The 24,419-nt window shown below is 39.4% G+C and overlaps 1 protein-coding gene across 1 annotated transcript in view; it reads right to left on the bottom strand.

Moving 5' to 3' along the window:
- LOC120784663 (furin-like protease kpc-1) overlaps positions 1–24,419 on the bottom strand; it is a 193,053-nt gene that overhangs the window by 53,238 nt on the left and 115,396 nt on the right. Inside the window, exons 10-13 of the mRNA XM_040118638.1 lie at positions 21,388–21,560; positions 19,263–19,478; positions 18,341–18,444; positions 4,212–4,325 (exon numbers count right to left, since the gene is read on the bottom strand). Coding sequence (XP_039974572.1) covers positions 4,212–4,325; positions 18,341–18,444; positions 19,263–19,478; positions 21,388–21,560 — 607 coding nt within the window. The remainder of the gene's footprint in view (positions 1–4,211; positions 4,326–18,340; positions 18,445–19,262; positions 19,479–21,387; positions 21,561–24,419) is intronic.

The raw sequence follows: 24,419 nt of genomic DNA, 5'->3' as shown, positions 1-24,419 counted from the left end.
CGTGTTATTTTTTCCTCTTTTCACCCATTTCCAAATCATTTCTCCCTCATTCCCTTTCTCTCTCCTCTCTCACACAGATGAATTTTCTATGCTCTTCTATCTTTATACCCCTACCCAACCACCACTCCTCACCCCTATTGATTTCACTCACTCTTACTTCTGATTCTCCTGAGGGTGCTGGGAGCTCGCTGACATCACAGCCGGCCTGGCAAACAGCCTATAAATTATGAGTGACAAGTCTTTGGGCCAATAAAAGCACCACCATATTTCATGCATAGTAAATCTGATTGCAGATTGCTCTGGCGTGTGGCGGCTGACACGTTTATTGTCGTCATGGTGGTGGGAGCTGAGGTTAGAGAGGTAGAGACTGGGATCGCTCCCCAACATCAGAGTTTTGTAAAGCTCCCGGTCTATATGGAGGGCAAACAGATGGGAACTCTGGGATGCGGGTGAACCCTTCCACCCACCCAACAACCCCTTAAATCCCCAAACACACACACATCAATGCCAACTCACCCAACAGCTATAAGGCAGCTATTTTTCCTTCAGCTTTTACAAAGCCATGCGGTTGCTTTCAATGCAACCATCTGTCCCCAATCTGCACACGCTCCCTGTGAAACTTTTAGGTGTTATACTCAACATCTCCGATGATTTCTCTCAATTGAAGAGAAACTGTGTAACGTTTAATGACTAATAACCATGTAGGTTATTTAGAGTCAATCCCACATATAGTACAACATCCCACTGCTGTAAATATTCACTATAGCACCAAATGTATATTCATTTTCCTTGGCTGAAAATAGTCCCAAACTATTTCACTGTTTGAGTAACGTTCGCTAAAAACTACATTGCCCACCTGTTACTTACATCTTCAGTAAGAACCAGTGGAATGGGGGCTGAATGTCACAGACATCATAGCAATGTTGGTTATTATTGAGAGATGGACTAACCCATTGGTGGCTGTGGTGTATTCAGGGAATTCAGGGAATTTTGCTGACAGTAAGAAACATTTTCCTTGAGCTGAAAGGAATGAGCAAGACTTGACACAATGACACAAGTTTGGTACAACTATTGTAACTTTTGTCTAATATTTCTTTTTCTGACAAACTCTGTATTTTAATAAGAGCTGGTGTAATAAGCTGTAGATACGGCCTGTTCAATTTTTTAATCTGTAAAAAACCTTGTATACTATTTTCTTGGATTATATTTTTTTCCCCTTTGTGTTGTTTTGTTGGAAGTAATTGCATATGTATCATGCAGTTATATTAAATATGATAGCAAAGTAAGTAAGTAAATTTACTCAAGTATTGTACTTAATTACAATTTAAAGGTACTTCCACTTATCTTGAGTATTTCCACTTTAAGCTACTTTATACTTCTACTCCACTACAGTTATTAGTTACTTTTCAGATCAAGATTCTATATACAAAAAAGTAATTAATTGATTTATGAAATATGATACGTTGTTATACAGTATATTAAACTACCCCAAAGAAACAAGAATAAGCACCTTTATGAATAATGAGCGCTTCTTTACTTCAATAATGATGTTGTTCGACTTCGTAGGGGGATCCCTTTACTTTCTTTATTTTGCAAAGCTGGTTATCACTGCTCACGCGAACTTTGTTTTTTCCTTTTGTATTTCTTTCCAAACACACTGCCAGAAACGTTAATTTTATTGCTTCATGTGTGCCAGTGGACTTTTCTAGGAAATGGCCCAACACAAAACAAGTCCTTAAACTCACCATTATGTCTACTGGCAGTAGGGTGTAGAACAATGTAAATTTTTTTCCAGAGAATATTTAACTCTTATCTGATAAATCAAACCACAAACTAGCACATAACAGGCTACGGTGTACACCTACAGAATTAACATTCATATTGTTGCATCTGTCTTCAGGAAAAGCCAAGAGAGGTGCAATCATGATCTCTGGACCTCAAACAAAAAAAAACCTTCTCTCTTCTTTGCTAACCTCAACCTAAGCGTTCAGTGTTATCTTCAATTTTCTTAAACATGGATCCTCTCATTACATATATCATATCTAATCTTTAATGAAATGTAACAACCTCATCGATGGTAAGTGACCCTGCGCTCATTGCACTGTCTAGTCCATCCTTCCATGCAATAAACCATTCTTCATAATTAGCGTGGCTGCTGCAGTATGATCAGGGCATTACAAGTCCTCTGCCACAGCCCCTAAATGGACAGATTTCAACAGACGCCTGCTGCTGTGATCGGCATCATTATATTTTAATTAATCCATTCTTCTCACTGCAACACAGTAATTACAATCTATTTTATGACATGGCATGCTGCGAAAGAGGGGATGGAAGAGAGAAATAGGAAGGCAGCAAGATGGGGAAAAAAAGCGAGAAAAGGGAAAAGATGGGGAGAGGAAGGACGGGAAAAGAAACTACAAAGAGAAGTGAGGACAGAGGGTCAAAGCCAGGGTGAAGAGAGGAAATTTAAGGGTGAGTGAGACAGAGAACTGAGGTGAAACATCACAAATGCTATGACTGATTACCAATATGTCATTGCCCGGCTGACACTGTAAAAGCATTGTAAAAGCATTGTAAAAGCGTTTATACGATGTCTGGAGGAGCACAGGGCTCTCTCTCTCTCTCTCTCTCTTTCAAATTCATGCTTCATACAGTGAGAGCGGGAAGCTCCATTTCCTCCAGCCTCTGTCTGTATAAATCAGAGCAGGTACAGACACTCAGACACGCTGTGGGTGTGATAATAACATTAGAGGATTACAATGACACTCCTCCCTGGACAAGATCAGCTGTCTCAACTGTCATAAAACAGACTGCTGCTTTTTGTGGTTGAAGCACTTAATATGAGGAGTGTGTAGGTGTGTGTGCGCTTTAAAGTGGTGTGTGTATACGTGTAAATGACAGTAGTGAATAGGTGGAAGATGCTTGATCATCAAAAACTGTTTATCTGAGTAAACTGTCATACTGTATTTAACACCTGATTCCTCCAGCATTATGCATACATGCATCACTCTCAGTTAATTTGAGCTTATTTTACTGTAAAGATATTCATTTAAAAAAGCAATTTAACAGTTTAGTGTTACAGTGGCTCAAAAATTGTGGTCAAGAAACCTTAAAGTGGCTTAAGCAGGCTATTTAATTTACCCGAAATTATCCCAATTAGAGAGCACAGAAGGATAATAACTGTAATCATACAATTCATAACCACAACCAATGTATCCCCATCTACACTGTAGACAGACAAACTATTCAATCATAAATCTTCCTACATGGAGAAAATATCTCCAGGGTATGCTCTACACAGACAGATAAACAAACAATTAAGAACAACAATTAAGAAAATATTTTATGTTGACACCTACAATATGCGATGCACAATGAAACAACGGTGACACATAATTAAACCATTTTATATCATTATTATTGTCACTTAAAAATAGTAGTAGTGGTAAAAAAAAGTAGTAAAAAATTATGAGGTGTGGCCAAAAACCTTTGCTCAAGCTAACGTTTTTCAGCCACATTGACTCAAGTCAAATGTGGCATTGACTCATCATTTGGGTCAAGACCTAGAATTATTTACAAAGGCATAATAACCCATGTATAACATGGGTTATTATGCAACATTTAATAGGCACAATACCAATAGTGAACACTTTAGAACCTCTCCTCTACTTTAGAAATTATTCAACATCATGGGAAATACACTTGTTTCTTTACTTGCCGAGAGTTAGATGTGCTCAATGCCACTCTCATATCATGTACTCTAGATATGTGGCTACAGCCAGCAGCTGGTTAGCTTAGCTTAGCACAAAGAAAAGACCGTAAACAGGGGGAACAACTAGCCTAGCAAGTTATGGTTTTACAGGGGGTTATGTACCGGCCTTGCAAACTTCACAGTAACAACTTTTATATTTACCAGGCATCAGAGTGTTATCAATCTTCTCATCTAAATGAACTCTCAGCAAGAAAGAGAATAACCATATTTATCAAAAAAGTGGAATTATTGCTCTAAATAGATATTACTAAACTTGATAGGCACATGTTACTTAGATAGCCATGACAACAAGTGATCAAGGTTTTCAACCAAGCACGGAAACTTTGCTTTTAAAGAACAGAACTACTGATGTTTAAGTTGATTGATTAATACACCGACGTGCTTACATGGAAACCTCATTTAAAAAGTGGCCAGAGAGGGCATGGGTGTACCACAATACCTATGGTGAACATGGTATCCTGCTGCGTTGATGTTCCACCCGGGCTCTTTGGGGTCAGGGATCTTTGCTGTCTTGGCGATCAAATGCTGAACACCCCTCCACGTCAGCTCAGGGCTGGGGCAGGAGACACAAGAGTATATCAGTATATCGTAACAGTAACAGGATATCATCAAATGCATCCTTCCTTCAGCCCGTGTTCTACACGAACTGAAAACAGGGGAAACACTTCAACTCTGCAGGATACTCTGAAAAGAAACCTGGAGGGAGCCCAGCACAAGCTCTCAACTGGTGTAGAAAAGAGGCTAGAAGACTCTTTTATGGGGCTAACAACACATTCTATCCGCCATGCATGTAAAGATAACTCTGAATTAATGCTAATGTTTATTGATACATAAACTGCTGCGATGAGACACTGCCATACCTTTTACAGCAGGTCCTCTAGACATAAAAGCATCTGTTTAAGTCAAGCTTAAGGTTTTAATAATGGTGTCACTAAAAAACTGTGATTCCAACAAAGAATATTTTAGACTTTAACAAAAGAGCCTAGAGAGTCGAATGTAGAAAAAGTCTTCTTTTTAATCCCAGGCAGGGGAATTCTAATAGAGCGGACTCAAGTGTCATGTCAAGCAATATACTAATGGAATCCAATTAAGACCTTTAAACTGCGCAGAGAGCTGGAGGATATTAGCTCAGTTTTTTGTAACAAAAGACCAAAGGGTCGTCAACGAGGGCTTTTTTTCAGGATATAAAAAGCATAAAGGAAATTGGGTTTTTCTGCTTTTATCCACTCATTATTGTTCCCTAAGAAAATGACTTGAATGGAGTCTATGGAAACTGCTTGGCCACCCATTGTGAACAGGTTTTTTTTTCTGTTTCTGAGAAGACATGCCTCCACTGTCTACCTCAGCATCTGTACATGTACAGTCATTTCTCCTGTACAGGACAAAGGTAATTAAAGGTGTACAACACAGTTAAACCTAATTTCCCCTATCGCTAATGACATAACTGTAATACATCATGTATGTCCATTCAGCCATGTTTAGGAATATCTTAAAAGTTTTACTGTACGCCAAATATCTGCACAAAGACGTGAAGAAAAGCCCTTGAAAAAAATACAATTCACAAGTGGCCTCTTCATTATTGTGCTGTTGGGTGTAAGACATCTCAGGAAATATCAGGCACAGATATAAACAGATGTATTCCATTCACGTATTGGAAAAAACGCAGCAGAACAAAAGTGAGGAGAGAAGCTTTCATTAGCAGCATAAAACAAAACCCCAGCAAGCAGTGAGAGCAGGCAGCTAAAACAACATGATAGGAATAATACCAGTAACACTAATAATAGACAGACAGAATGAAACAAAACACAACACACAAACAATTATTTTAAGCTTTGATTTCAAAGGGATTGGAGTGTGTGTGTGTGTGTGTGTGTGTGTGTGTGTGTGTGTGTAGGGAGGGGATAGGCTTTGTACTTTTGAACTGATGCTGCTCACTGCATGTGTCTGTGTGTATGCGTGTGCGTTCTGTATTATATATTAGCGGCAGCAGCGTGATTCTGTTGTGTGCACTTCCCCCCCTCCATCATCAGCACCACCACCACCACCACCACCACCATCACCCCTCTGGTGGAATCAGAGAAAGCCCCGCGGCCCCGGCTGGTTTGCATAAAGCAAACAAAATTAAATTTGCTTTGCTAAATCAAAGCATGTATGGTATTCCAAGCCGCTCTCTCTGGGACAAATTACTTCAAACGGCCTCCTTTGTATCATAACAGAATAAAAAAAAAATCAGCCCAATCAGCGGCTCTCCAAAACCCTCGACTCGGGAATTAATTATTGAACCGAGGGCTTTTCTCTCTCCTAGCAGTCCACGACACAGATCTATTTATTTTGGAAAAGTCGTTTTGCTCTTAAAAACACACTGTTGGCTGAGAAACCCAGTTTACTGATATCTCTCTCTCAGTGTTTTCACACTTGTTTGCTGCACAGCCCCTGAAAGGACGCGAATAGGTTCAGGCCACAAAATGAATCCGAAAACTCCACAGCCAGCATCTACCATAGTGCTGGTTAAACAGAAATATTGCTTATGCTGTAATGGACTTGAAATGAACCGAGCTGTTAATGTGTGAGGTTTCTTTCACATAGAGGAGGCACTTATTTTTCTCTGCATTAGCTCTTTGTGTCAATACTAAAGTATGTGTTTTCTCCTCCTTTTGGTTTTGGCTTGGCTGCAAGAAAGCATAAAACCACTATTTATGGAGTTTGGTATGTAGCTCAAGACGAAGAATATGAGCTTTAAGACAGTTTCTTGTTATTTACTGTCAGTATTTATTTAATAATCCCCCTAATTATTTTTGACATGCTACATACTGTATGATTATATTTAATATAAGCCTTTCGTCAGTATTTTTAGAATACAAATGCTATGGTACCAGACCTTGCTTGATATCATCCTCTGCAATCAAACACTAAGTAGTCTTTAACCAAAAGATATACATATAAAAAATGTCTTGCAGCTGAATTACATAACGTAGCAAGATGATGGAGTGATTTTTTGTTGCACTTTTTTGTTTTGGCATGCATTGAAAATACAATTCACCAACCAACCTGGTAACATCAACACTGTTATACATAAATTATTCACAAAAGTGATAAAATTAGGCACAACTATTGTCAATGGCAGATGATGGAGAGCATCTCCAACCATGGAAGATGTGCCATTTATAGGGTTTCACTACACACTTCAATACAAATGGCTACAATAATAACAACATACAATATTCATTCATACCGTAAAGTGGCACAGCTGAATTCCTCCATGTGTGTTTGTGGAATGGAAGGGGATGAAAGCTTGGTGTCATAGTGACTACTAGCAGGGCTTGCTGGGAAACTACTAGCCAGGAACACGCTATTGTTGGCTCTCAATTTCCAAGCTCCCAAACTAGCTCGGTGGCAAACAAGACAATTGATAGCATAGTTTATTTAAGATATTTATTTGTACCATCAACTCTTGTCTCACTGACCATAAAACATACCTCTTTTACAGAGCAGCTACACCGGCTTCACCACTTCTTCACCAGTTTTCCTTTCCTTTCCTTTTTTTCATTTTGACACGTCACAGTAGGAAAAGTAGAAATTAATAATGGCTGAATTCCATTCAGCTGCATTAGTTTCAGGTGCCTGGTATTGTGCATTCTGGCTCACTGTCACGGCTTACTGGGACACTTGAACAGGACAGAACCATTGTAACGTTATTAGTTTCACCTGTGCTTTTCCTACTATGACAAGTCAAAATGTCTGCTGTGATGAAGGTCTATCTCTTCACAGGTCAGCAATATCAAGATGGGTTGCTATTGGTCAGTGGTGTGAATTCAGAAGTGAAAGTTGAATGCAATGTGAAGACTCACACTGATTTGCTTCACCCCTGCAACCAAATCCTCTGATCATAGCGACTCCACTGAAATGGAATGCTGGTCTGAATAAGCCCTTAAGCTGAAATGTTTCTAAAAGAATGTTGGGCTGATTTCCTCCTGTGGTCCTTACGGGACTTACAATAAGCTAATCCTAAAGTAATGCGACACCGACATACAACAACATAAAAAATTCAACTCATACATGATGAAATAAAACTAAAACCTAATATTTTAACAAAGACTAATGCAGGAATCATGTTTCCTGTCATAGATAATCTCACTCTGTGAAAACTGCCAGTGGCTTCCTCTGAAGGGTAAACAGCAACATTAGGAATACAAGAGGGAGCTGACACCACTGTTACAATGACAATATTGAAGCATGTTGTTCAGCACACACATGAACATGTTTGGGCTGCAGGGGCAAGGTGCAACAATATATAAGCCTCCTCCAGACCCTAACAGCCTTCATCCCCCTGCCAAGGCTCACAAAGCAGCACAGCAGCCGTCACAGTGAGCACACAACTGTTTACAAATCCCCAGTTAATAGGATCAGGCCTCATTGACTGGGCTGCTCCGATGTGTCTGATGTAATCTATTAGCTGTATGATAGTCAGTGTCTCAGTCCAATCGATAACCCTGGGCCTCCATATAGCTCCACTGTGGACTGTTACTCCTCTTTAGTGCTGCTTAGAATGCAGACTTAGTGACTATAAAGTGTGTGTGTGTGTGTGTGTGTGCGTGCGTGCGTGCGTGCGTGCGTGCGTGTGTGTGTGTGTGTGTGCGTGCATGCTGAAGTTTGCGTCCATCTACTTGTCCTTGTGTGTCGGATCATGCACTTTAATGTAGGAGTGTGTTTGTGTTTTTGTATGTGTATACAGTATCTGTGTGTCCGGGCTCAGGAAACATGCTGTATTATGTACTGTTGTTTGTATGTGTGCAATGCTAAATCATAAAATATACTTACTGTAGTTGATACATGGGCAGATGTTAATTTTGTAACACTTCAAGGCATGAATGCATATGGGCATTGCGTGTGTCTATGTGCTGATTTTGTGTGTGTTGGAGTATGTCTGTAGCTGGTTTAACTGGGTTTCCAATTAAGTTGAACCACAGGCCGGATCAATGCTAGTCCTCTGTGTGCAGGAATGAGCAGCCCTGGGCCCTCAGAGCATGGCCGACGAATAATTTATCACTCACAGTGGGCCGACGCAGAGAGGAGGAGGAGAAGGAGGAGGAGGAGACAGGGAAGGCAAGGACAAAGTGTCCATCCCAGGAGAGAGAGCGCAAGAGATGGGCAATTGAGGGGACAGAAAGATGGAGGGGTGAAGAAAGAGAGAGAGATCAGGACCCAGAGGAAAACACTGTCAGCTCCCGATCATTAAGAAGCATCACACTCAACTTTTTTTTTTTTTTGTAAACAACCATCGAAAATGAAATTCTGTAGGGAGCACAAGACACAAAATTCTTTTTACCACAATATACTGTGTTTGCTAAGGCTGAAAGTAGTAAAGACAGGTGAAAATATGTGACATAAGAATTGAGCAACTTCAGTATTCCAAAAATTCAGTCAATGTCATCTACCTCTGATACAATGGAAGGTCCTGTTGGTTTGATCACATATTTATTGTGTGAGTCATCAAAACTATTTCAACATCATTTTAATGTGACATGTAAAATGAATTTTTACTTTTATATTCACATCATATCATATTATAGCTGCTTTTTTGTATATATATATTATGTTTAAATCCCTTCTCTTTATCACTACCCTATTGGTCTATTACTTACCTTGTACATTCATGTATTTTTATATAGTGCTATTGTTTGCACTATCTGGCTAGATGCTAAACTACATTTCATCCTACTGTTACTTACTGTGTGCAGTGACATAAAGTTGAATCTAATCTTACTCCTGTGGAGTATTGTGATGCCTTAAGGGCAATGTACTGTTTTAGAAAATGTTGTTAAACAATATTTGGCTTGAATAGGTCCCAATCAAAACATGAGGAGTAGCACAAAATATTCACATCAGCTTCAACTCAACAAGACTTGCTAGCAGTTGTGTGAGGTGAGCTCTTTGAGCTAAATGCGAACATTAACATGCTAAAATGCTCATAATGACAAGGAGAACATGCAGATGTTTAGCAGTTTTATTGTTTACCGTGTTTACCTTCTGAGTTCAGTGTGTTCGCATCCTAACCATAACCATATTTGGTCATGAGGCCAAATTTTGGACTAATTCAAATTTTGACCTGATAAAAAAGTTAAGGAAATGCACAAGTATTTCAATTTATCCTGAGGTTGGGACCAAAAATGTCTGTACCAAATTTCATGGCAATCCATCCAACAGTTGTCATTATTTACTCAAAGCCTCAAATATAAGGCTCACGGTGGCACTAGATTAAAAGTCAAGTCAGTAGGATTCATCCACAGAGCACCACCACCAATGTCTGTAAAAAATTAAAAAAAATAGTTGTTGAGATATTTCAGTGTGGACCAAAATGGTGAAACTTTGCTAAAACTACTGCACAGTACCACAAACCAAAAAGATGCTGGACACAGAATGGACTGAAGTGCTGGACAAATCAACCTCACCATCCCTACAGCCATACACACGCTAGCATGTCTAAAAAAATCATCTAAAACAAACAGCAAGACACATTAAAATTTTGTAATTTATTGGCTTGGAAAAGGTCCAATTTAAAACACTAGGAGCAGCCAAAAAAGTAACTATCATCAGCGTCACCTCAAAAATCATTCATAGGCGTCAACCCATCATACATCGTGAACATATTTGCAGCCAGAAGAGACTGAAGCCTTTACATTAATTCTGATGCCGGCTTTACTGAAGTTTGGCATGTTCAGTTTTGTTCTTCTTTTCTTTTTCTTTCCGCAGTAACTAAAGGAGATATCACTAACAGTCAAGCTTGTTAGTCAGCAGAGTATAATGTGTTGGTACAAGACAAGCAGCAGTTTAAACCCCAATGTCTCATCCCAGGCAGCACATCTTCTGCTTGGACACTTCGCATTAAGATCTTCCGCCGAGCCACATTGCAGCTTTAGTTGAAAGGCAGAGGAACTAACACACATGGCTGTATTTACAGAGCAGCACAGATCCACCCACACAGAGAAAAAACACACACAGCAAAAGCAAACACACACACACACACACACACACAAACCACACACACACACACACACACACACACACACACACACACACACACACACACACACACACACACGCATATACACATATTCACGTGAGAAGGCCAATCACCCACTGCGTCATTACTACGCAAAAACGTGTAGATGAGCACACATACAGAAAAACATAGAAACACATACAGATACACAGATACACATAACACCCACTGCCCACTGCTGTACAACTCCACACACACACACACACACACACACACACACACACACACACACACACACACACACACACACACACACACACACACACACATAGAGCGTCCCCACCCCGTGGAGTATCAGAGTCCAATGTTCCCGCCATCTCTGTCCTTAGTTTGTCTCTATTAATCTTGCAGTAGTGAGGCGTGGACTGGTTAGACGCGCCACATCGCTCTGTAATCTTCTCTTAATGTGCTGCACTCTAAGCCTAAGTGAACCCATTTGGAGCAACTGTGAGCAGACTGAGATTCTTCCCATGTTATCTGTACAAGTGTTACTAATGGGTTTATCAATTAGGCCAAGTCCAATAACTGCATGCCTGCAATCTCCTTTAAATACACTCCACAAGCGAAGCCCTGATTTCTGTAGCTAATGAGTACATGTACACATACGAGTGTGTGTGTGTGTGTGTGTGTGTGTGTGTGTGTGTGTGTGTGTGTGTGTGTGTGTGTGTGTGTGTTTTTATATGATTGTGAGACCAGGGACGGTTTGTATCTGAATGGCTGTATTTGAGTGTTTATGTTTCTGTGTGTGCCTGTGTTTGTGTCTATGACTCTGTCAATGGTTTAACACCAATTTATGCATGTGTTTATAACACACTAAAAGATCAGTTGTGAAAGCTCAATATACTCGTTGAATGTACGTATGTGTGTGTGCATATCTCCCTGCATTTCTATCATTTGTATGTGTGTGCACAAATCCTTGTGCGCATAGAAAATTTGTGCATACTGTAGGTGTGTCTCAGCAACAGTTGTTGTGCATGAACACTGTATATTGTTATGTTGAGTAGCCTTAAACATACTGTATTGCACTTGCATATGTATGCATGTATGCAGTTTTTGTGTATTGCCCACCTTTTCCTAATTCCCAAATTTTGAAATACTGAAAAGTGGAGATGGTGTTGATGTGAAATATTTCTTTTGTGTGGGCATAAAACATGACTTAACACCTTTTGACACTCAGGAGATAAACACATACTGCTTAATACTGATTGTGTTGAGTTAGTTTATAGCCACCAATGGTTAACTCATACCCTAATAGACGCAAATTCAAAATGTGTCAATTTTTAAACAGCTCCATTGTCAGAGGATTAATTGCAAACATTTAAGTAGGTACAGAAATGTATGACAGAGTAGAATACAGTTTAGTTCACCTCTGTTGCAAGAAACAGTTAATGAACTGGTCAACTCCCCACAGAGCAAGTTTTACACATTATTTCCCTTCTTCATTCAATGTACTCAGGCAGAGACAGAGAAAGTGGGAGAGGGGAAGAAATTGAATTACTATATTATAGAAAAAATTAGTTTGGGTGTACAGATAGGGAAATACAGCATGAGTTTTATGCTGTTAAAGCCCCAAGCTGAAACGGTCATACTGTAGATGATTTCATACAAAGTATTAATAATACTATTAATATTTAATAACTTTGTGTTCTTAGAACACAGTGTTTCGGGTAGATAGCTCAACTTAAAATATGTGTCATGGGATGAGGACACAAACATCAAAAATCTATGTACAAAATTAAGTTCCAATATAAATTGAGTTCCAAATATAAACCACTGCTATATAAAGGCATTACATTTTTTTATATTTTAACAACTGAAAGGCCATACATTTTCATCCATGAACAAACTGTATTGACAAAAGAAGAGTCATTTTACTTTGGATAATGCAAGTGGTCCATTATCACTAGACATCAAGTGAGACTGGAGCACAAGAAGTGGATGATTTTGATGTCTCCCATCACTAAATGGTTAAATTGACCAATAGGTTAAAGGAGGTTAAAATATTATTCATATACATTTACTGTGATTGAATGAAAGGACTTGCTCAAAATAGTCACTCTGTTCTGTGAACAGAGTCACGCCAGTCAATCTGGTCTGTGAAGAGAGTGACTGGCGTAAAGGACGAGACAATCCATCTCTCCACACAGTCCAATAAACTCAGCAGAAGCAGATAAGGATGGACAGAAAGGTGGACAGCAGGTGTACAAACCCGACACACATAACTAACATAACAAAAGGCAGAATAAAATCAAATGTTCAGCTCCTTTCGAGAAAATGGACAGAAATACTGATGAATGGATGAGAGAAACCGAGATAAAGTGACAGAGAGGCTGACATGGCGATAAAGTGAACAAACTTTCCGAGACAGAAAGACTGACAAACCGGATGAGTGAAGAATTGATTCACCCTGATGGTCTGTTGGACAGCCGTCATGGCGGATGGATGGAGACAGATAGAAAAACAGACAGACAGGCCAACATAGCATCAGAGAGACAGACAGACAGTGACACCCTGAAACTTTTAGGGCAGTAACACACTGAAGGCCATTCTGATTACATAGACAACAACACACTGTGTTCCCTTTAGGCCCTCTGTTGTTTCGTATCAGCACTGTATGTTGTAATTTCAACTGCTGCCAGAAGAAGACTTCTCATTATCCTGGAAATGACAAAAAATCGGCATTCTGGCAGCCTCGTTGTTAAGATGCATACCATAATATACCTGATTCAATTCCCGCCATAGACCTTTGTTGGATGTCATCTTGTCTCTCTCCCCATGTTTCCTGTCTATTTCTATTGGTGTCAATTAAAAAAAATAGAGTGAGATGATTAGTTTCCAAATCTGTGCAATTTCTTGAAACATCTAGTGAGGACAAGAGTTAGCTTATGTTGACATTTACAACTGTTGTCAATTTGCTCACTTGTTATTATAAACAAACAAAGATAAACCGAGAGATCGCAAGTACAGAATTTTTCCTCATTAATCACGGAAGATCCTGGAGAGTACAGCTGCATAAAGAGAAATTGGAGGTGGAGATAATAAAGCGCTAGATAGAGGTATTCAAACCATAATCTAATAACCACACATGAAAAGTAAAAATAAAGAGATTATATATATATCAGTAAAATTGTAGGTATCTGCAAACACAGAAAGTCCACAAAAGACACTAAAATGGCATGTGGGTCAGTAGTCTAGCTGTAAGCTACATTAATGCTGTATATCATTGTGCCACTAAATTGGGCTACTATGAAACTTTAGTTATCAAGACTAAGTCTAAAGTCTAAGAGGCTTTGAGCTAAATGCTAATGTCAGAATGCCAACAGCCTAATTGTGGACATGTTATCATGCTGATGTTTAGCAGGTATAACGTTACAATATTCATCATCATCATTAGTTTTGTGTGTATGCATGCTAACATTTCCCAATTAACACTAAACACAAAGCAAAGTGGAGACTATTAGAAATGTCACTTTAGATATGATCAAAGGTGTTTGATCATATATCAAAGTATTTGACAAATTAAATTCAAATTATTCAATTTTTTTTTCCTCATGCTAGAGGAAAATTTAGGGTACCAAAGTAAATAGGATTTATAATGTGGGAACTATGAATGTCTCTTCAAGATGTTGTGCCAGTTCATCATGCAGATCGTGTAGCTGTTGAGATATTTCACTGGATAATTGAAAAATTGAACCTGCTGATGTCACTAGATGAAAAGTCATGGGATCACTATAGTCAGTAGTTGTTGAGATGTTTTAGTCTGGACCAAAGTGGTGGACCAAAAGAATGACAGACCGACATTGCCATCTTTAGAGCTGCTAGAATCAGACATCCAACTAATAAATGGAGGAATCTCTGTTTGTCTGTCTTTCTGTCTGTCCTTCAATTTTCTAGACAACTGAACACCCAATCGACTTCAAACTTCAAGGATGTATTGTTGAAGACCCAAGGAAGTGCACTGTCAACTGTGAAGTTTTTTGGATGAGCGAGATGTTTCCCTAGAACCGAGCGGTCACAACATAAAAAGAGATACAGTAAACGCATCATGGCTGCCCTTGGTAAAAGCCTGGATCCCCGCAAAACAAGCTGCAGCTACAAAACATTGCACAGAGTCATCTAAAGTGTGGGACTATTTTAGACAGAGACCCAAACTCCAAATTAAATAGGTTATCACAGCAGTGGTATGTATGTAAAGGTTACACGGTCACTTGAAGCAAAAGCATCCCGCAAGTTTTTTGTTTAAGATGCAGTGACAACAGGACGGCACCATTTTGTTGTCTTTTTATCCCCACCCAAGCATGATATATTAGGATTATTAGGATTATTGCATTAGTTTTATCTAAGTGTACCTAATAAACAGGCAAGTGAGTGTATGTGTCAAAGCAGTCCTTCTGAATTTGTGGTCCAGTATTTTCTTATGAGGTATCTGACAAATAGGTTCTATTATTATTATTATTCATATCATTACACAGCAGTGATGTGGAAATTAGATGATGAAGATTAGATGACTGAATAAAATATTGAACTATTAATGAAATAACAGGCATGTTTTGAATGGACACTGCACTAGTCAAGTTAAAGAATTCATCGATACAACAGGGGTTGTCTACATAACCCTGTTATGTTATGAAGTTTCGTCTTCTGTGGCCCCACATCACAGATTATCTCCTTAGTGTGAAGTTATGAGCAGTTATAGCAAAGACTGATTTTTTATTCTTGGATTGTTTGAGTTGAATGATGTTTTCGAGGCCAGAAGAGGTAAAATTTTATTTCACAATAGAAAAAAAACAGAAACATTACAAAAGTATAAATAAACAAGTTTATGTTCTTAGCCCTTCCATCATCTTATGACCTCTCATATTAATCCTTGGACCCCCTGGAGTGTCCCGACCTCCAGGTTGGAAACCATTGCTTTCAAGGTTATATTTAAAGGTTGCTACCTCTTCATCCTCCCATGTTGGACTGAGGGCAGACTCTACGCTATAGTGACTCACTAAAGCCTCTTGAGGTACAATGTGGTATAATGAAATGGGACGTGTCTGGGCTAGCTGGTTAGCATGCTAACTTCAGTAGATATCTCTGCAGCACAGAGAAATCTCTGACATCTCTGAAATATTGTCAAAACTGTTACTTCAACCCATTCTGCTGATAATTTTAGTTAATTTTTGAATATTTTAAACTAAAACATATATATAGCACCTTTAACTTGACATGATTTTATATCAATTTTGATGTGTTGTGATCTAAATGTTGTTTTAGAGACAGTGATAAAAGGGCAATTCTGGAAACATTTCAGTGGCATGAAATTATTACAGTATGTAACAAATGTACCCTCATCTCTGTATATACGAAAGTTTTGATTCTTGTGGATATTTCATATGAGAAAGATTGTTTCTTATTAATGGGGATGATAGAAAAAACTAGGTTTGCATTGTGTAAAAGAGAATATGGCAGAATATATGAGACTATGTGTTTGTGTGAACTGTGAGGAGAAAGAGTGAGACACGGAATGAGAAAGTATGAGAAACAGAGAGAGACAGACCCAGAAAGATATACAGACAGAGAGAGAGACCCCGGCTCCATAAAGACGTGAGCAGAATGCTGCCGATGTGAGCAGGAGAGGTGATATATAGTTTAGTCAGTAGCAGCGGGTCACGACAAAGCCTTTAACAGTAATGTCCTGGGAGTTGCCTCGCCCATGGGACCCGCGCTCCATTTTACAACCAAGCGACTAAGACTGAGACGCTGTGGCATGACAGCTGGAGCAGTAAAGCCAGCCTCTAGTACCATCCATAACACGAAGGAGGCGTAGACGCCACTGATACCACCACAAAATACCAGGCCCGAGGCCACACCGACAGCTGGCGAGTTAAGAGGGATGAAGAAAAAGGGGGCTTGGGAAATGGTAGGAAGTGGCAGGTGAGACAAAGGGGGGAGAGGAAGAAAAAAGAGCAAAGGAGATATATCTACAGATTTATACAGAGACACAGAGAAAGAAAAGGTAGGAGAAAAAGATGATCTATATCAAAGGAGGGATTTAAAAAAGCGAAGGGAAAGAGAAGGGAAAATGCAGAGGAGGAAAAAGCTCAGAGATGCAGGGTGCAGAATTTTAATGCAGAAATTTTTTCAACAGTCTCTTTTAGTCCCTGAATATTTATTCAACTCCTTGACTAACTGATTAGACAATTGACAGAAAACGCTAATGTGCTAATGCTAACATATTAACATGTTGACTATTTTCACCATCATAGTTGAGCATGTTAGCATGCTAACATTTGCTAATTAGCATTAAACTCAAAGTACACAGAGGCTGATGCGAATGTCAGTTGTTATTCTGGTATTTGGTTATACCCCAGAGTATTGGAAAACTAACATTTTGACCTCAGGGAAAAGTCAGGGAATGATCAAAATCATTAGGAGACACAGAATGTACACCATGAATGTCTGGACCAAATTTTGTGCCAATTCATCCAGTAGATTTTGAGATTTTTCCCTGGATAAGAGAAAACTTTGACTTGCTGGTGGTAGTAGCTTAAAAGTCACAGGATCACCAAAATCATTAGGATTCATACTTTGGGCACCATGAATGTTTGTACCGCATGTAATGGCAATCCATCCAGTAGTTTTTGAGATTTCTTTAGCCTGGTCCGAAGTCCTGAACTGACCGGCCGACACACCAACATAACCTAAATGCCTAATAATCATTAGTTAGAGCCTTAGTCTCAATTGAGCTCAACACAGAATTTTAGGCTGTGTACCACCAACTTTGCTTTCTGGTGATTTACGTCAGGAAGAAAATCTGCTTTCCTGCACAAAACAGGAAGAGGGTGCTGTGCTCCTAGAACAAATGGAGCTGAATTTTTCAGATTTTTTGGCAACAGCACATATAAGCAGCAGTGAATGGCTGAGGGGAAAATTACTTCTAACATTGTTGTCCTATGCAGAGATGACAAATACAGGGCGATAAAGAGGGATATAGGAGAAAATAGCGAGAACCTTTTAGTAAATAGTAAATGGACTACACTTATATAGTGCTTTTCTAGTCCTATCGACCACTCAAAGCGCTTAACGTTACACGCTCACATTCACCTATTCACACACACATTCATACATCTCATTCACAAACACACTCAAACATAAAATTTAGGGTTCAGTATCTTTCCCAAGGTCACTTCGAAATGCATACTGGACAAGCTGGGAATCGTAACACCAACGTTCTGGTTAGTGGACAACTTGCTTGTAAAAGCAAGCACATGGGCTATACGGGGAACGTGATCTTAATTATTAGAAAACATAACACTGAAAGTTTGAACCATTGTCACAAAATAGAACCAATCTATAATCACAACCATGACAAATAATCAAATAAAGACCACAAGGCTGGGGACTGAAGCCCTTTAGAGTGTGAACAACTCAGTGAGCCCCTACATAAATCAACAAAGTATCACATTCATTATTCTACTGTAGTAAATATTGTGTGTGGTACGGCTGGTCAGGTAGACACTCACTTTACTTCTAAGACGAGAGCCAGAATTCCTGCAGCTATTGGAGCAGCACTGGATGTTCCTGGAAAGTGTGTAACACAGCCATCACCAGTGTTGGTCACAGTGACCTGGAGAAACCACACACAAAATATGTTACAAGTACGTAGATGTTGTATCAGTATACAGAGTAAAAAGATGGGTGCGTGTAAGCTGTTCAACACAAATCCTTCTCTGAAATGGATTTCTCTGGGAGGCTTTTGGAAAAGAATGCAGTTTTGCAGCAAGTCAAGCCAGAAGAGCTGCAACACTGTAGCAGCTACTGTATCAGCAGCAGTTTTTTTCTGTCATTTGAACACGCCAACACAATTTTACAGTGATGATAATAAAAAATAAAAAAAAAACTTGTGTCTGGTTTGACCACTTCCTGGTGTGAGGTGCAAAAGAGAAGGCATCCTAGCAGACGAAGGTGATATCACACTGATAAATTGGCCTGTTTCTGTAGCCATGGAGTTGGCACAGCATTTCTTTCCTGGCTTTTCACTGTTGCCTCCGCCATCAACACCTTGGCTTCTTCCTTTCCCTTTTCTCAGCCACTACAGCCGTGCTTTACCTCTAATTAACACTACTTTTGCTTCTGTGTGTCTATGTGTGAGTGTGTGCGTGTGTGTGTGTGTGCCCAGCAGTCACCTAGGTCATTTGGCAGGCTTCTATAAATATCACACCAGTGGCTGCTCTTTAACAGGCTTCTCACAGCTCACAGGAGTCAAAGAGCATGGCTGCTGGCACACACACAGACACACACACACACACACACACACACACACACACACACACACACACACACACACACACACACACACACACACACACACACACACACACATATATGCACTCATTAATGATAAACATCGCTGTTAGATGTGTTAGGCGGTACATACACACTAACCAGAGGTAGTGAGCCTCCCACGCTGGCCCCTGTTAGAGTGACGGCCATCACCCCAGGGCAGGGCTCGCCAAAGTAGGCGGGCTCCCCTGTTTGAGTGACAGCGCCGATGGCAATGTTGTGGATGGAGTTAACATAGCCGTCTGCACCGCAGTGGTCATGATGCATTCCACCATTACCTGCCGCCCACACAAAGATGCTGCCCTTCCCATCTCGGCCCTGAAAACACAAACAAAGGGACGTCAAAGTGAAAAAACAAGTGGGAAGTGGATTTAATAGAGACTTTCCATTTAGTAGTAAGCAGATCATTTCATATATTACATACTAATAAACAATATTTACATCAAGTGGAAAAGTGAAAAACTTGTATTCTTTAATATTAAAAAAAAGAAAGAAATAAAGAAACTTTGTGGTTTGAGGAAAAACTCTTATTTCAATTTTCACTCTTTTCCACTGTTTTGATGTGCTGAAATCTGTAGTTTTTAACAGCATACAGATGAAACACGGTGAGAGTAGTCTACAGTATCTTCTCAGTTCTCATATCACCAATAATGTACTTTCATAAGTTCACAAGTATCAAGTGCAACAAACAAAGCCATACCATAAGCCAAAAAACGATAATCACAACAGCAGTAATAAAAAAATTAAGAACTTTTCTTGGTCAGTGTAACTCAAACCATCCAAAGGAACTTTTGCAATGCAAAAATAACTGAAGTTGGGAGACCGACAGCAAGGATCTTTTGGATGCTTATGCAATTAGTAAATTAGCCCTAAAACCCCAGGTGCCAGGGCAACACAACAGCAAGTACTTTACACAACATTCCTTCAAAGGACCAAGAGAAACCTTATGGTTTGAGGAAAAACTATTAGGGAGGTCAGAAACCTTACCCACACTTCAACCAGAAGAACCAGGCTCAAAGTTTAAATCTAATGCAATATTCTAAAGCCAAGGTTCACTTACAGGCTTTTTTCATTTTGACCATCACTGGGATAGGTTTGAAAGTTTGTAAGTGAACAAGCTTTGAATATTTTATCACAGTGTAGGAGCTTCACCGGCCTCCTTATGGACTCAGTTTCCCACAATCCTCCGCTTACCACATTCCTACTTAAACTCCGCCGATGGAATTGGTATTTACAGTAATGACTAGCACTGTAGATCAGTGACCCATAACATTATTTTATCAATAAAGAACCACAGTCTCACTAAATTCTTTCATTCGCCCTCATTCCCTCCCGCAGATATGCGCTTGCTGCTTCTCTCTCCCCCATTTTCTCATACCCACAAACACACAGACAAACACATCTGAAGCCATCCTCTGCCAACATAATAAACAGTCATAATATAATTATAACTAGATTTAAACACTTATAATTTTGTTCGATTTTCCATTTATTTCGATAATTTTTAAATATTATTAAACATTTTGTTAGACTGATTTTTATGCAACTGATGTGGATACCCCATCTGGACTTACAACAGATATGTATTCCAAGGTCAGGAATACACTCCATGCTTAAGTTTTTGTTCCCCTGTCTTAATTTTTGGGCCCCATAAAGTGAAAAGGTAGTACTGTGGGATGGCCCAGGAGCTATCATGGTGCAGTTAGCAGTGCTGAACATCACTCACTGGTCAAACACAAACCTTGAAGCTGCTACAACTTGTGCACTATATTCATTCAGACAGAAAGCAAGCACTGTGCCACTAGAATAAATATTAGTTCAAGGGATAGACATTTCTTGAAATGTTAAATGATTTAAGGAACAAACTTATAGGTAGTTAAACTTCCTAACTACTTTAAAAAGAGTGAGATAAAGAGAGGGGTTGCTATTGAGAGAACAAGAGAATGAATGTTTCCTCATGTAAAACGTGCGTCCATTATCTGACTAATTTGCCTAATCTTCATAGTTCTTTATATTCATTGAAACAGGGAAAGCCAAAAAAGGAACTCATTTCCAGAACTTAGTTCCTTATTCATGTCTAAACGAATACGTTAGAATTTGGATCTAAATCTGGCTAGATATTCCCATACTCAATATTTTGCTCTTTCAATCTCAGCTCCACAGACAGCGCGAGTGTCTGCTTTACATCCGACAGACACTAGTGTGAACTTAGGGATGAAAGCTGTGCCTTGTGAGTTCCTAGCCGGAGGGCTTGCTCTGTCAGGCTGTGCGGCCCGTCCATCTCGGCCCCGTCGTCCCGCGGGCCCCAGCTGCAGACATAGATGTCGATGAAGTGGATGTTGATGGTCAGAGCTGTGGCCTCCATGGCATCAGTGACAGAGCAGTTCAACAAGCGGATACCTGGACGGAGCGAGAAGGTCACAGAGATCAGAGTTCAGAAGGAGGCTGAGGGCGCACTTTGTATCCGGGTGCTGCTTGCACACAGACAAACCTTGTGTTTTTCATTTTGCAAAAAGTTAAATTGATATTCCACCTACAAAAAAATTATACAGTAACAAAGCAGTGACACAATACTTGACAATAAACATATTGTAAGCGCACTTATAACAGCTGGCTAATACTAGAGTCTGAATCTGCTGTCTTCTCTCTCTTTTGCTGTGCCTGTTTCTTATGTCTGTCTTTGTAATGCTTCTGATTTGATCTGGGTCTGTCTCCTCTTCTTTCCTCACTGTCTGTTTCTGTGTCTGCTTCTTTTCTATACCCGTTTCTCTCCCTGCGTGAATACCTGTACTGTCTGTGTCTCTGACTGGTCTTGCTCAATCTTTGCTCAATCACCGGTTGCTGAAATGAAAATGATGAAATGATTCCAGGGTAATTTAATATTTTTTGTGAGAATGTATTTCAAAGTGATGTCAGTAACCTTGCCCCTATTAGCTATAAAAATAAAATTGCAAAATGATTTCAATACTGTAAATAGTTTCATCTCAACTTTGTCAACTGGTTTTAGCCAGTGATGTGTTGGCTAAAAAGAAACCTCTTCAGGCTGGTCTGAGTGATTGCTACTAACTAGCTTTCACATTCAGGGACACAATAGCTTTTGATTTAGCTGGATTCACAGCCACCGAGGGCAATTTTAGAAATCATCTAATATCCACCCTTATAGACTCAAAACCTCCCTAATACACCTTCTACAATGTTACTCTTCAATGTAATGAATACGTTGACACAAATTCAAAAAAGCGGAAACTGCTATCAAAACCCCTTATCATAAGAATAATATGTTCAAATACAATAACAATACATACTGTACATATATAGATAGATATAATATATATTTTAAAAATCCAGTTACAAATGTACTTACAGTAGAACATAATAAAAAGCAGAGGAGCTTGAAACACTTATGAGGTCATGTGGTTAAAGGAACCTTATGAATTATATTTTCATGTAGACCGACGATGCATTGTTGTTGCAATACTGTCTTCAATACTTCCAACATGACTGTGGCAGTAGTAGCCTAGGTTGACATGCAATGTTGTATTTTGACATTAGCGGATGACAGAATAACAACAGGGAGCGAAAGCTAAGATAAATATTTTCTTCATTTCACCTCCAGGGAGCCTAGAGGGCATCACTCTAATATAGGATACTATCAAAGTTGAGACTGGCAGCCAAAATAACATTACAATATGCAGTATGCATATAATGCATGGGTGGAATTATGGATTAATTTACATTATGTAACATTCTGTCAGTACTCTACTGTTGCAGAGAAGAAGAGTTGTAATAAAAGAATTCTTTCTTTTATTACAACTACAGGTTCAGGCTGTAGCTGCTTTCACCACAAAGCAAACCCAGCTTTCCCCAGCAGAGACTCTAGTTGCCTGAAACACCAACAGAGTGGCGATGCTGCAATGATGCTACTTCTTGAAAGATTTATCAAAAGCAACTGACCGCAACAGCAACAGAAGGTAGTTAATTACAGAACTACATGTAAACTGTGGTGTAGTGCTTTTCTTCTTACTGTCTTATATATTCTGCTTGCAATGCATCAAAATGTATTTCAAGCTGATTGAGTGGGCTTAATTTGTCTTCTCTCTACTGATTCATCACATCTATGTACAGTATATACTCAAAAACCAGAAACCTAACAAGGCTACTCTATAACATAAATGCACTGAGAATTTTGAGTACATTTCCAAAGCGTAAGCAGACACAGAGGTAAAAATTCAGCTCAGTCACCCCTCATTGTCAGACAGTGAGCACAGGTCTCAAGAGCACCCGGTAGTTCACCATGCATCTTTCATTTGGGTCCTGCCCTTTCATCTCCTGTGTGTGAGACTCTGTTTATGAGTCGGGATAAAATAGACTCTGAAAGGTGAAATTGAGACTAACAATGGAAAGAGATTCATGGTCTTGCTTCACAAACTGTTTTTTTCTTTCTGTCAATTCTGAAAGAGGCTCTCATCAGCCTCTGACAAATGAGGGGAGGTTAGGGGTTAAAGATCACAGAACACGGTTCAAATGTCAGAGTTCAACCAAGGGATCCCTCTTTTTATAGTCCATGCTTCATGCTAATGACACCACTGTATGAAACTAATTTTGAGACATTCAGATCGGAGCGCTGTGGGAAAGTTTCTTTCTCAAACATATCATGCACTCATTATTTTGTGCGTTATGGCACTCTTAGTGTATCCTATAAAAATGTTTGATTTCACAACAGAAAACCTTGTGTGTATGCAATTTATCCATCCCCGCCAATTTACAACCAACACTCAAAAAGCCATCACCGAAGCCCCCACTAAAAAATAGGCTGCTAAATAGGGTCAGCACGGCTCAATAGCAGCCAGTCACTATGTAGTCTGTCGCATTCACACAAAGCCAAAGCTATACACACACATAAAATGCACAATATCTGTATGTGCTTATCTATAAATGATATATTCTCACAGCCATTTTATTTTTTAAGAAATATTTCTCATCACCTGCAACCACTACTCGTGAAGACTTTCTCAGAGATATATTACTTTCACTTCTTCCATGAAACTTCTGAGTTTCAAGTACAGTTGATAAGCCTATTTTCAGCTGTACTTTGCCACTGCACACAAAACTAACACTGACTTGGTAAGGTTCTAACAGAGTAGGAGACTACCAGGACTACAAACTCACACAACACATATAAAAACTAGACTGGCACTAAGTAGAGCGCATACCTCCATACCAAGGTGAAAAATGCCCTATCTCGTAACATTAAGGAAA

This window comes from Xiphias gladius, chromosome 22 (genome assembly GCF_016859285.1).
Source record: "Xiphias gladius isolate SHS-SW01 ecotype Sanya breed wild chromosome 22, ASM1685928v1, whole genome shotgun sequence".
Taxonomy (NCBI): domain Eukaryota; kingdom Metazoa; phylum Chordata; class Actinopteri; order Istiophoriformes; family Xiphiidae; genus Xiphias; species Xiphias gladius.
Note: the sequence above shows the minus strand (reverse complement) of the source record. Positions and strands in the feature narration are given on the sequence as shown.